This window comes from Lagopus muta, chromosome 1 (assembly GCF_023343835.1).
Source record: "Lagopus muta isolate bLagMut1 chromosome 1, bLagMut1 primary, whole genome shotgun sequence".
NCBI classification, from domain to species: domain Eukaryota; kingdom Metazoa; phylum Chordata; class Aves; order Galliformes; family Phasianidae; genus Lagopus; species Lagopus muta.
This window is the reverse complement of record NC_064433.1, coordinates 939,231-952,270: the sequence shown is the minus strand read 5'-3', so window position 1 is coordinate 952,270 and position 13,040 is coordinate 939,231. Positions and strand designations below refer to the sequence as shown.

At 48.8% G+C, this 13,040-nt stretch overlaps 1 protein-coding gene across 3 annotated transcripts in view; it reads right to left on the bottom strand.

The window, feature by feature from the left end:
* AHCYL2 (adenosylhomocysteinase like 2) overlaps positions 1–13,040 on the bottom strand; it is a 48,406-nt gene that overhangs the window by 13,463 nt on the left and 21,903 nt on the right. For 2 of the 3 annotated variants that reach the window (XM_048938603.1, XM_048938612.1), the window contains exon 2: positions 1,827–1,935. In XM_048938603.1, coding sequence (XP_048794560.1) covers positions 1,827–1,935 — 109 coding nt within the window. Of the gene's footprint in view, positions 1–1,826; positions 1,936–4,602; positions 4,791–13,040 lie in introns of those variants that run through there. The other variant, XM_048938618.1, reaches the window with a different exon arrangement.

The window sequence follows — 13,040 nt, the reverse complement described above, 5'->3', positions numbered from 1 at the left end:
CAGAGCTGACCACTGACCTGCAGCTCGCTCATCGAATGCCCTCCGATGAGTTTATTTCTAAGCTTCCCTTTGCTGAGCTCCTTTTGGAACTGCAAATTGTTGTGAGTCAAGAGTCCCAGACTGGAGCTTCTCAGCACCCAGCATCTCTCCTGGGAAGGTCTCCAAGAGGTAAGGAGCTCCAGGATGCTGTCCTGCTGAGCAGCCAGAACTGATTTGCACCTTTCTACCCCAATTCCGTGCTTAAACAATGCTAGAGGAGTAGAATGACATGAAGGGTGGATGAACTGCATTGCAGAGAGCTGAGCCCACGGTCCTACCTCTGCCCACAACCACAGCGCTACGGAGGCACCCAGACTGTGGGAATGACCCAAAAAAGGATTTGCAGCACCTTCCAAGAACTCAGAGCCCATGCAATGCCCTACCAATGGCTCTGCTTGCATTTCCACAGCAGAAGATCTGAGGCACGGCCATCAGGCAGCACCCCAAATCCAGCTCCTTTCCCTCCTGGCTCTCAGGAAACCCTCCAGTGATCCCCAGGGCCGAGCTCAGTGCTGGGCTCCCCACACGGCTCAGCTCTAATGCTCTTAGCAGGAATTAAGGGCTGCTGGAATGTCTCTGCCACAAGCCTGTTCCCAAAGCCCTGTGTGGGTCCAAGGGTGGGCAGCAGGGCTGCTCAACCCCAAATCCCACGGTGCAATGCTGAGGGCTGTGGGAGGATCGCAGAGCTGTGCAGAGATCTCTGTAGAACTGCAGATCTCCTGGGGCTGAAGGCGACTTTTGTAAACCAAATCTCACCCAGATTCTTGTGCACTGATGGGAGGGGAGAGGAAAGGAGAACAGAAAAGATGAAAAAGGGAAAAAAAAGGGGGGAAAAAAAAGGTTAAAAAGAAAAAAAGGGGGAAGAAGGGGAGGGAGAAAGAAGGGGATAAAGAAGGGAATTTAAAAAAGGGGGGGGAACAGGAGGGAAAAATGGAGGGGAAATACAGGAGGGGGAAAAAAATGGGAAGAAGGGAAAGAAGGGAAAGCAGAGAGAGAACAGGGGAAGGAAAGGAGAGGAGAGACAATGGAAAAATGGGAGAAGAGGGAAAAAGGGGAAAGGAAAGGGAAGGGAGGGGGAGAAGGAGCTGCGTTTCAGGTAGTGAGCAGCACTGCCTCACTGTGCCATGGACCCTGAATGGGTCTGTTGTTGATGTGAGAACACCCCCAGTGAGCAATTCCCATTCCCAGAAAAACACCCAATTCCCCCAGGTTTGTTTCGAGGACTTTGCTGTGTCACGTTTCTGCATCAGCACCAAATGTTGGATATTTCATGTGTGGGGCACACGGTGAAGTCAGCCTGATCTTCATCTCGTTAGGTTTTAATAAATGCTCACAGTCTGCTCCAGGAATGAACTATCAGTATAAACTGGGAGTGCCCAAAGAAACCAGATGGGGAAAAAGAGGAGGAAATAAAGGGGAAGAGAGGAGGGAAAGAACGGGAAGAGAAAAAGAAAGGGAAAGAGAGGAGGAAAGGCAGCAGGAGACGTACACGAGGGTTCAAAGGAGAGTTTTAAGAGCAGAACAACCTATTTTTCCACTCAAACACACGTGAAGATGATGAAATAAAAGCAACAATCCCTTCCCACGCTCCTCCTTTTCCATGGTCTACATGGACATTGGGGTGGGACACGCAGACACTGGGATGCACGGACGTTGAGATGGGATCCACGTATGTTGGGATGGGGGACAGCGATGCTGGCATGGGACAGGTGGGTGTCAGGATGGGATGGTAGATGTTGGGGTGCACAGACAAAGGGACAGGACACACGGACAGGGGGGGCACCAACCTGAGCTGTAGCTGTCTGTTGACGACTGTGAGATGGAGCGGGACAGCGAGCGGCGGCCGATTTTCGTCGGGCGCTTATTGAATTCCTGCTTCTGGTCAGCAAACTGGATCTGGGGAGAGAAATGGGGTCAGAGCAGGTGGGAAAACCCAAGGGCTGGGCAGAAGGATCCCAAGCCCTCCTCTGAATAACTGACGCTCCTCCTCGAGCCTTCTTACAGCACAGAACGTAGATGGTTTCCATCCCCCTTCCACGCAAACTTATTTTCCCTATAAATAAAAGTTATTCGTTGCAGGAGAGCCCGATTGCTCCCCAGCTTCTGCAGGATGACAAGGGATTGACCCACCCTGCAGTGTTCTTTGCAGTGGATGGGAAATCCCTTTGCTTACTGTGAAAGAAGTACAATAGACAAAACCCAAAGCACCCCAAGTCATGAATTCCAGCCACACTCTGTGTGAAGGAGCATTTCTATCACCCAAGGTCAGTTAAGGATGCTTGGACAAACAGTGGCAGAGAGCATAGCTGAGCCTCCCCCTGCCTCAAAAATGGGCCACCTTGGGTCAAACAGGGACCCAAATGCTGCAGTCAGCATTGCCAAGAAAAGGACGTGAGCAGCAGCCACCACACAGAGCCATTAGGAGTAATTACTCGGATTCATAATGTGCAGGAGGGATAATTAGAGCAGAGCCACCCCTGTCTAGATGCTTCTTAGGGTGAAATGAGCTTTAAGAGATGCATTTACAACAGGGTAGGCTCCTGCCTGCAGCTTCACACCCGTTCTGCAACAAGCCTCTCGTTGCAAGAATTCTTTGTCTGCAGTTCATTTGGTCCCCACTCTTGGTTGAAAAGCTCCCTACTAATCAATTTTGGCTCAGTAAGGCCAAATAATCAGTGCCTGCCCCAATCCAGGTTCCCACCTGACCCAAACACCTGCTCTTGCAGATGATCCCACTGCTGGGCCACGGAGGTTGGTTTGTCCCCATGTCCCATTTCTGGGCTCTGGATGCGGTCCCATCAGGCTCCCCTTGTTCCCAGTGCTCTTCCACAAGCAGTGGGGCTGCTCCATGTCTGTGATTTTATGATCTTTAAGGCCCCTTCCAACCCAACCACTCCATGATTCTATGATCTTTAAAACCTCTTCCAACCAACCATTCCATGATTCTGTGATCTATGAAGACCCTTCCAAACCAACCATTCCATGATTCTATGATCTATAAAGTCCCTTCCAACCCAACCATTCAATGATTCCACGCTCTATAAAGTCCTTTCCAACCCAACCATTAAAGTCCCTTCCAACCCAACCACTCCATGATTCCATGCTCTATAAAGTCCTTTCCAACCCAACCACTCCATGATTCTATGATCTATAAAGTCCCTTCCAAGCCAACCATTCAATGATTCCATGCTCTATAAAGTCCTTTCCAACCCAACCATTAAAGTCCTTTCCAACCCAACCACTCCATGATTCCATGCTCTATAAAGTCCTTTCCAACCCAACCACTCCATGATTCTATGATCTATAAAGCCCCTTCCAACCCAACCATTCAATGATTCCATGCTGTATAAAGTCCTTTCCAACCCAACCATTAAAGTCCTTTCCAACCCAACTGTTCCTCGACTCTATGATCTTTAAGGCCCCTTCCAACCCAACCCATTCTGTACAATCAGAAACACGACTTGCAAAACTCCTTGGACTTTGCTATGGGCAAAATACAAGGCGACACGGTGCAGTGGGATTAAATATTTACATCTCCAATTTACTGCAAACCATTAGTTGAGTCTATTAACTGAACCCTCGGGGTATTCTGAGAAGGTGGTTTTGCTTGAAGAAGTCACCTATGCATAAGGAATTTGACCCTTTTCTAGGAACATAAAGCTGAGTTTGAGGGGGTTAAGCAGCAGGGAAAAGGTGATGGGAGCTCCTTCATCCCTGGGAATCACAGTGGGTCCCGGTGGGACAGGGTACCTGAGCACACAGTGGGGTTTAGATTCCTTTCCTAAGAAGCTGTTGGCCTGAAATAACTTTTCTTCTTTCATTTAAACCCCTGCGAGCAGAACCACTCCATGAAAGCACCAGGTTATCGGCGTGCAACGATGGGAAACATGGAGACAGTTTGCAAGGGAACGAATAACTGCTATCACAGAGCTCTGCTGGGATTCCCCCTCCCCACGTTGCCCATTCAAGGTGCAGTAATTCCCAGCGGTGCAGCAATTGCATTCAGACCTCTCAAAGTGTTTCTACTTGCGGGAGCATCTCCATCACGTTGGCTCTGTTCAACAAGAGGTGTTGCAGGATGGGTCAGACAGAGAGGATGCAGGTGGAACCTGAGCTCCAGTAGAAATGCCTCCACTGGTGGCAGCTGGCTGTGCTAATCAGGAGGGAATAGGAAGGCTTGGAGAGCTGCAGGTGCGTGGCTTAGGAGTTGCACCGATGCTGTGGTTTTCCACCTCCAGCTGCTTCAATCTGAGAAACCTGAGCCACAAGTGTTAATGTGCAAGGAGCCAAGAGTCCTTATGTGCCAATGAGAGAAGCTTTGCTTCTAGTTGGGGATGTTCCTGGGTCTTTGCACCGCGGTTCTGGCGCCCGCAGTTCATCCTAGTGCAACACAGACCAGCCCCGCGGCGCCGAGAGAAAATAAAGGAGTTCTGCAGAAAGGAGGGATTTCCCCCAGCCAGCTCCAAAAGAGGCGGCTTTGGGGAATCAGAGGAGGACAGAGACAGAAAGAAAGGGATGTTGGGGGCAGGAAAAAGCCTTAGGGTGCCTGGGGGCTGCCCTCACCTGGGCTTTTCTCCCTGCATCGCCATCGACGTTGTACTTCTTCTTGTTCAGCATGCTGCGGGTGCCGGCGGCTCCTATTGCGGCTGCTGGGGAAGGAGGCACGGAAGGTGCAGCAGCAGGAGGCTCCTGGGCTCCCTTTGGGCTGAGGAACCCCAGCTCCGTGTGACATTCCCACCTCCAACCCCACTTCTGCTCCCTGAGCTCAGAGAGGTTTTTACCGTGTGTGCGTAACAGAAGCTGATTTATATAACCGGGCCGTTTCCTCGCCCACTATAATTAACTTGCTAATTAGGCTCTTTTTAACTCCCCCAACCTTCTTTTTGCCCAATGTCAGATGATGCCATTAGCAGAGCCTCATTAGAACAACATTAACTAACGAGCAACTAAAACAATGATGGTGTTTGTTACGCTGCAAAGCGGGTTCTCATTACGGCACTCCCGGAGTCCAACCTGGCCCCATCACTGCTGACACTTCCATTTCATTTTCGGAGCCCTTTTCCAAACATTTTGCTCTGACAGTGCACCCAAGATGACTCCTACAGAGAAACTTTACTGCGCAGAGAATCAAAGGGGGAGAACCTGTATTTCTGTAACAACCCAAAGAAGAAGCAGAGCCTATATTTGGGCGTTGGAACTGGATGGTCTCTAAGGACCTCTCCAACCCAACCACTCCATGATTCCATGATCTTTAAGGTTCTGACCCAACCATTCTGTCATTCCATGATCTTTAAGGTCCCTTCCAACCCAACCATACCACGACTTCATGATCTTTAAGATTCCCTTCAACCCAACCATACCATGATTCCATGATCTTTAAGGACCCTTCCAACCCAACCATACCATGATTCCATGATCTTTAAGGTCCCTTCCAACCCAACCATACCATGATTCCATGATCTTTAAGGTTCTGACCCAACCATTCTGTGATTCCATGATCTTTAAGGTCCCTTCCAACCCAACCATACCACGACTTCATGGTCTTTAAGATTCCCTTCAACTCAACCATTCTGTGATTCCATGATCTTTAAGGTTCTGACCCAACCATTCTGTCATTCCATGATCTTTAAGGTCCCTTCCAACCCAACCATACCACGACTTCATGGTCTTTAAGATTCCCTTCAACTCAACCATTCTGTGATTCCATGATCTTTAAGGTTCTGACCCAACCATTCTGTGATTCCATGATCTTTAAGGTCCCTTCCAACTCAGCCTCTCCATGATTCCATGGTCTTCAAGGTCCCTTCCAACCCAACCAGACCATGATTCCATGATCTTTAAGGTCCCTTCCAACCCAACCATACCACGACTTCACGATCTTTAAGATTCCCTTCAACTCAACCATTCTGTGATTCCATGATCTTTAAGGTCCCTTCCAACCCAACCAGACCATGATTCCATGATCTTTAAGGTTCTGACCCAACCATTCTGTGATTCCATGATCTTCAAGGTCCCTTCCAACCCAACCATACCACGACTTCATGGTCTTTAAGATTCCCTTCAACTCAACCATTCTGTGATTCCATGATCTTTAAGGTTCTGACCCAACCATTCTGTGATTCCATGATCTTTAAGGTCCCTTCCAACTCAGCCTCTCCATGATTCCATGGTCTTCAAGGTCCCTTCCAACCCAACCAGACCATGATTCCATGATCTTTAAGGTCCCTTCCAACCCAACCATACCACGACTTCACGATCTTTAAGATTCCCTTCAACTCAACCATTCTGTGATTCCATGATCTTTAAGGTCCCTTCCAACCCAACCAGACCATGATTCCATGATCTTTAAGGTTCTGACCCAACCATTCTGTGATTCCATGATCTTCAAGGTCCCTTCCAACCCAACCATACCACGACTTCATGGTCTTTAAGATTCCCTTCAACTCAACCATTCTGTGATTCCATGATCTTTAAGGTTCTGACCCAACCATTCTGTGATTCCATGATCTTCAAGGTCCCTTCCAACCCAACCATACCACGACTTCATGATCTTTAAGGTCCCCTTCAACACAACTGTTCTGTGATTCCATGATTCTCTATTTCTCAGAGGGCACTGGGAAGTAATGGCCCAATGGATGTTAGGACCTCAACAGTAGTCTCAACACATCACTGTAATTTAATAAGCTCGACATGATTAAAACCTGCTCTAAAAATAAGGCTGGAGAACTATCAACAAACCATGACATCCCACGTGGATCATGTGTCTGTTGATGTTTGGTTAATAGTAAGAGCTGTGCTGTAGCAAAGGTAGAGGCTTGGGGTGAGTGTTAAGGTAAGAGTATACAAAGCTGCTTGAAATAATGACCTTAATGAGGATGATGAGCATTCTGAGGCTTAGGCTAATCATTATTTAAAGCGTGATTGTTCGCTTCCACACTGACCCAAGAAAGCACACAGAATTCAAATCAGCTGAATTAAAATCAGGATCACAAACTCTGCTCAGAACTTAAATTCAGAATTTCAATGAAGTCATCATGTGGCGCTCATCTCAGCACACCAAATTCAACAGCACCAGGATCCAGGGGTCCTAAAGGGGAAGATCACAGAGGGGGACAGATCTGCTGCTCTGCTCTTTGCAAGGTACTGATCAGCACCAAAAAACCCCACCAAATTTGAAGCAATAAGCAAAGCTGCACGTGACGCAAAGTTCATCACTACCAACACGACGTTGTCAGGAGTTGGACTCGACGATCCTCGTGGGTCTCTTCCAACTCAAGATATTCTGTTCTACGAAAGCTCATTTCTTTGTTGCTGATGTACACGCAATATGGGTGAAAAGCTAAAAAAAATCACAGAAGAGGAACAAGGTGCTGAATGGTGAAGCGTGGTCTTACAGAAAGAAGCTGTGAAATCCGCAGAGCCTCAGGAAGCTCCGCTGAGGGCACCCGACGTGGGACATGGAGAGGAACAATGAGTTCGGAGCCAACCTCCACGCATGGGCTGCACTTGTAGACAAAGATCAAGCACTAAGAATAGCTTTGTGTGAGCATATAAACTTCTTATTCTGGTGACCTCAGCATTTTTAGAAGAAATACGGAGAGGAACGACTCCAAAAATAGAAAGAGATGAGTGGAAACCTAGGAAAATGAGTCCTGTGGACAACGTCGAGTTGAGCTCCAGATGCACGCCTTCTGCCTCCCAGCCCTCCCTGGTTTTTGGAGCAAGGTCGATGTATTTTCAGCTGCTTGGAGAATTCTTTCCATCAGAGAAACCAAGCAGAGAAAAGCACGTTTTCCTGTTTCCAGCCCTCTCTGCTACCGACATGAAGCACATGCTGCCCTGAGCCGTGGCTGCAGTGTCACAGGTGCTATGGCAATGTCAGAATCTGATTGAGGAATTAATTTGATAATGAGAATTGAAATAGTTAAAGAGATAATAATTGCTATGCTGATCCCGTAGCTGATGAAAGATTGAGTCCCCTGAAATGCGCCGTGTTTTCTCCCACTCCTCCTCCCCACCAGTCCCAAATTGCTATAAAATTGGCTCTTAATGCAAAGCAGCCATGGAACTGGGCAGGGACCATGTCCTGTGTCATCAGTCACCTGCAGTTTGGCAGCTGATGCTGGAGAAGGGTCCTGGCAGGGGAGCATGTCCAGGAGATCTTCAACTTCATTGACTCTCCTGCTAGCTGTGTGCCATCGTGTCCTGACATCAGTGTATCCCAGCACTGCTGTTTCCCAATGCCACCATGTCCCAGTGTCATCATATCCCAATGCCACTGTACCTCAGTGCCTTTTTATCTCCATTTCTCTGTATCCCAACACCACCGTATCCCAACGCCATCCTCCCACCATGTCACTGCATCCCAGCGTCACCACATCCCAACACCACCACATCACAACGTCATCATATCCCAACACCATCCCTGTATCTCAGTGCCACTGTATAACATCACCATATACCACTGTCACCATATCCCAGTGTTACTGGGACCCAATGGCATTATCACTGCATCCCAAAACCACTGTGTCCAAAAGCAGATCAGTGAGACCCGAGCATGCCCAACTCCTCCTGAGACTTCCAGTTCCCTACAGGAGCCATCAGACAGTGATGTGGGAATGAAAACATCACGGTAAGTAACTCACCATCCATGCTGGCACATGGAAAGCAGCAGTGCAGCAGCTGCCATTCCCCAGCTCCATCAGTGTCAGCCCCGTGCCCAGCTCCAGGAGTTTGCTGGGTTCCTCATTTCTGCCCCCAATACCATGTCAGGTGCCTTGCCCAACTCATTTCTGCAGCTGCAGCCAGCCAGATGCCTCTATTGCTGGATTTAAACTCAATATGGTTGCAAATAGACTTTGTAATCCCATGGCTGTATGAAGAATCAGAAATAGTCTTAAAGGACTTGTGTGTTGCTCAGAAAAGCAGAGGTGGAGCTGGCTGACTCAGCTGCAGCTCCCTCTGCTGCTAGCAGGCAGAAAAATCCAGTGTTAACACACCTTATTTTCCTCCTCTTTTCCTCTTTTCACTGCAAAACAGATGGATTTTGTGTGAATCACCTCCATGAACAGAAACTGGGGAAAGTTTGTTGGGTTTTGGTGAGATTTTCGCCCTGCTGGCACGCTCCTCCTTCCTGAGTGAAAGCAGCTTCTGTTCAGCACTGCTTCCAGCTTTGGGCTATTTTATCCTCAGCTCCAAGCAACACACAGAATACCTTACCAGCAAAAATGCACGAAGTCTGCCTGCTGCTGCCCCGAGGGACAAGTAGCTGAGATTTCCCAAACCTACAGGATTTGCTCTTGCAGGATTCCCTGGTGAACTGCAGCAACTCACTCCCATCGTTTGCCAGCACCGTTACCATAAGGAGGAAGAGCTGCTGACTTACAAGCCATGCTGACACTCCAGGTTATCTCTCCCACGCTCTTCTTAGCCTTCAAAATACTTAAATAAGGAACGAGGACACTTGGCTGTCCCTGTCAACAAAACAGGAGTATGGGTCAACAAATGGGATACGGGTCTTTAGCAGAAGTTGGGTGAGTTGACTGCATAGGGTCCAGTCCTGCTGGACCTCATCATCCTGCAGCCATTTGCACCAAGGACCATCGACCTGTGCACACCTGCATCAAGGACCACCATGCAGTTGCATGTCTGCACCAAGGATTGCTGTCCCATTGCACGTCTGCACCAAGGAATCAAGACCAGGTCATGTATTCCAGCCTGCTCACATCAGTGTTCAAGAGAATCACTGAATCATTCAGGTTGGAAAAGACCTCTGAGATCATCGTGTCCAAACACTGACCCATCTCTACATCTTGTCCTTAGAACTGCTGAGCCCTGAGGCCCTCAGGCAGTTGGACTCAATGATCTCTGTAGGTCCCTTCCAGTGGAGCTGTTCTATTCTACACCTTTCACTGGCAAAAAACATAAACACCACCAACAAAAACACCACAAAAAACTGTGCAGCCTGGCTGCTGTAGATTCAAGGGACAAGAAAAGTTCAGAAAAAGCTTTAAAAGTGCCCAATTCAGAGAGATGAGGTGGGCACCAGGCTCAGGGAACCAAGGCAACTCTTTCTTCGCAGTATATTTCAAAGCAGAGAAGAGTCCCAAGTCTTCATGGTCACATGAAACATGAGCAAAGGTCTCACTGGAGAAGGAGAATTAGCAATTCTGGATGGAACGAGCAGAACAATGTCGTCCTTTAAGACTATTTACACACCAGGTCCTCCGCTGAAAAGTCGGGTGGAATTTAATGGCTCAGTTCCTGCTGCGGCACCAGAAGTGTGGGGACGAGGCTGCACTCAGCAGCACGACAGGCTGCTCCGAGAATGAAGAAACTGAGAGTTTAACGCATGCGATGGGCTGCAAAAGCCGCACATGGTCACAAGGGGGAGCGAGAGCCCGAGGAAAAAGCATTCGAGCCTCCTGCTGCAAATAAAACGACGGGGAGCGGAGTGAATTTGAGGTCTGCCCAGCTTCAGGCTAACGTGCAAGAGTGAGTTCGACAAGTTAATAAACGTCGGGCTGCTCCCAGCTCCTGGTGCTCAGAGATCTCCTTCCCAAGGGGACAGAAAATGATGAACTCTCCAATTCAAGGCTTTTTGTCAAGTCAACACCAAAACAGATGCAGCTTTTAGCGGAGCCACCCAGCTCTTAAAAGTTGAGCTCAGGTCTCATTTTCTCATAGCTCGCTGCATTGCTGCCTGTGTCCCACCCTCTGCCTTCAACACAGCCCAGTTTTGGAGTAGTTGTGAGCTTTTAACCAAAAGCGTTTGCAGAGACTGAAGGCTGGGGCTTTATGGCAAGAAACATCTTCCCAGGGCTGATGGACCTGCTGGTGTCTGGAATGGAAGAGAATGGAGGAGGAGAAGGAGAAGAAGGATGGAGGAGGAGAAGGAGAATGGAGGAGGAGAAGGAGAATGGAGGAGGAGAAGGAGAATGGAGGAGGAGAATGGAGAATGGAGGATGGAGGAGGAGAAGGAGAATGGAGGAGGAGAAGGAGAAGAAGGATGGAGGAAGAGAAGGAGAATGGAGGAGGAGAAGGAGAAGAAGGATGGAGGAGGAGAAGGAGAATGGAGGAGGAGAAGAAGGATGGAGGAGGAGAAGGAGAATGGAGGAGGAGAAGGAGAAGAAGGATGGAGGAAGAGAAGGAGGAGAATGGAGAAGCACAGAATAGAATGGAATGAAGAGAAGAATGGCTCAAAAAGGGACCCACAAACTCATCAGGGGCAACTGCCTGCTCCCAGCAGGGACAACCAAACATTAAAGCACATTCCTGAGGGCATTATCAAAGTGTTTGTCGAAATGTTTTCCACTCTCTTGAACTACTTCTTTTGAAGTGAGGAATACCCAGAGTGTGCAGATATCTGCACTACCCAGCAGCACTCCAGCGATGCTTCAGATGCAGATCTGATCCAATCAGGCTGTTTATGAGATCCTGCTGCTAGATTTTATCATCAGAGAAAAATTCGTTCTTAAAACAAATGATTTTCCCCATGAGGTTTGCAGTGCTCCGGGGACATGGAGCTCTCTGAACAGTAAAACATCAGGGCTGGGTAAAGCTGCAGGATCCTCCAGGAGAAAGGAGTGTACTCTGAACACGGCACAGGGCTCTGCCATGGAGCATGCAGCTTGAGATTGTCTTTAAAAGGCAAAAGTGCAGCTGGCATGAGCATTCGAATATTGGCTGGCAGAATGACTGGGATGATACATTTCTGTTCAAATCAAACTTGGAGAGGAGGCAAGAGGAAACAGGGCAGGAGAGTGAGAAAGGCAGCATTGCAGCAAGGCTGCGTTGACTTTAACTGAACACTGATGCCAGAATCCCAGAGTCAAAGATGGATGGGTTGGAAGGGACCCTGAAGGTCTCAGAATGGATGGGTTGGAAGGGACCCTGAAGGACTCAGAATGATTGGGTTGGAAGGGACCTTGAAGGACTCAGAATGGATGGGTTGGAAGGAACCTTGAAGGACTCAGAATGGATGGGTTGGAAGGGACCTTGAAGGACTCAGAATGGATGGGTTGGAAGGGACCTTGAAGACTCAGAATGGATGGGTTGGAAGGGACCTTGACGGATTCAGAATGGATGGGTTGGAAGGGATCCTGAAGGACTCAGGATGGATGGGTTGGAAGGGATCCTGAAGGACTCAGGATGGGTTAGAAGGGATCCTGAAGGTCTCAGAATGGATGGGTTGGAAGGGACCCTGAAGGTCTCAGAATGGATGGGTTGGAAGGGACCCTGAAGGTCTCAGAATGGATGGGTTGGAAGGAACCTTGAAGGACTCAGAATGGATGGGTTGGAAGGAACCTTGAAGGACTCAGAATGGATGGGTTGGAAGGGACCTTGAAGGACTCAGAATGGATGGGTTGGAAGGGACCTTGAAGGTCTCAGAATGGATGGGTTGGAAGGGACCTTGAAGGACTCAGAATGGATGGGTTGGAAGGGACCTTGAAGGACTCAGAATGGATGGGTTGGAAGGGACCCTGAAGGTCTCAGAATGGATGGGTTGGAAGGGACCCTGAAGGTCTCAGAATGGTTGGGTTGAAAGGGACCTTGAAGGACTCAGAATGGATGGGTTGGAAGGGACCTTGAAGGACTCAGAATGGATGGGTTGGAAGGGACCTTGAAGGACTCAGAATGGATGGGTTGGAAGGGACCTAAGAGGCCAGGGAGACCCCTGGTCATTTGACCCATTTGACTCACAGCAAAGGCTCTGCACATCCCACGCCAGCTGCCCCTCCACAAACACGCTCAGCCAGAACAGAAATGCTACAAGGGAAAAAAAATAATGATAATCTTATTATAGCCATTCCCTTGCAAGCCTAAACCCATGTCCTATATGCATTGCCCTGGGCAGGCTGACCAATCCTTTGAGAACATGCCAAAAATCTCTGCTGGCAGAATGCTTTGCCCATACACCACGCACTGTGCCGCCAGCAGCAGCAGCCTACAGTCTCAGAACCATTTAATACTGGTACGCTGCCATCTGCTGTGCTGCTGCT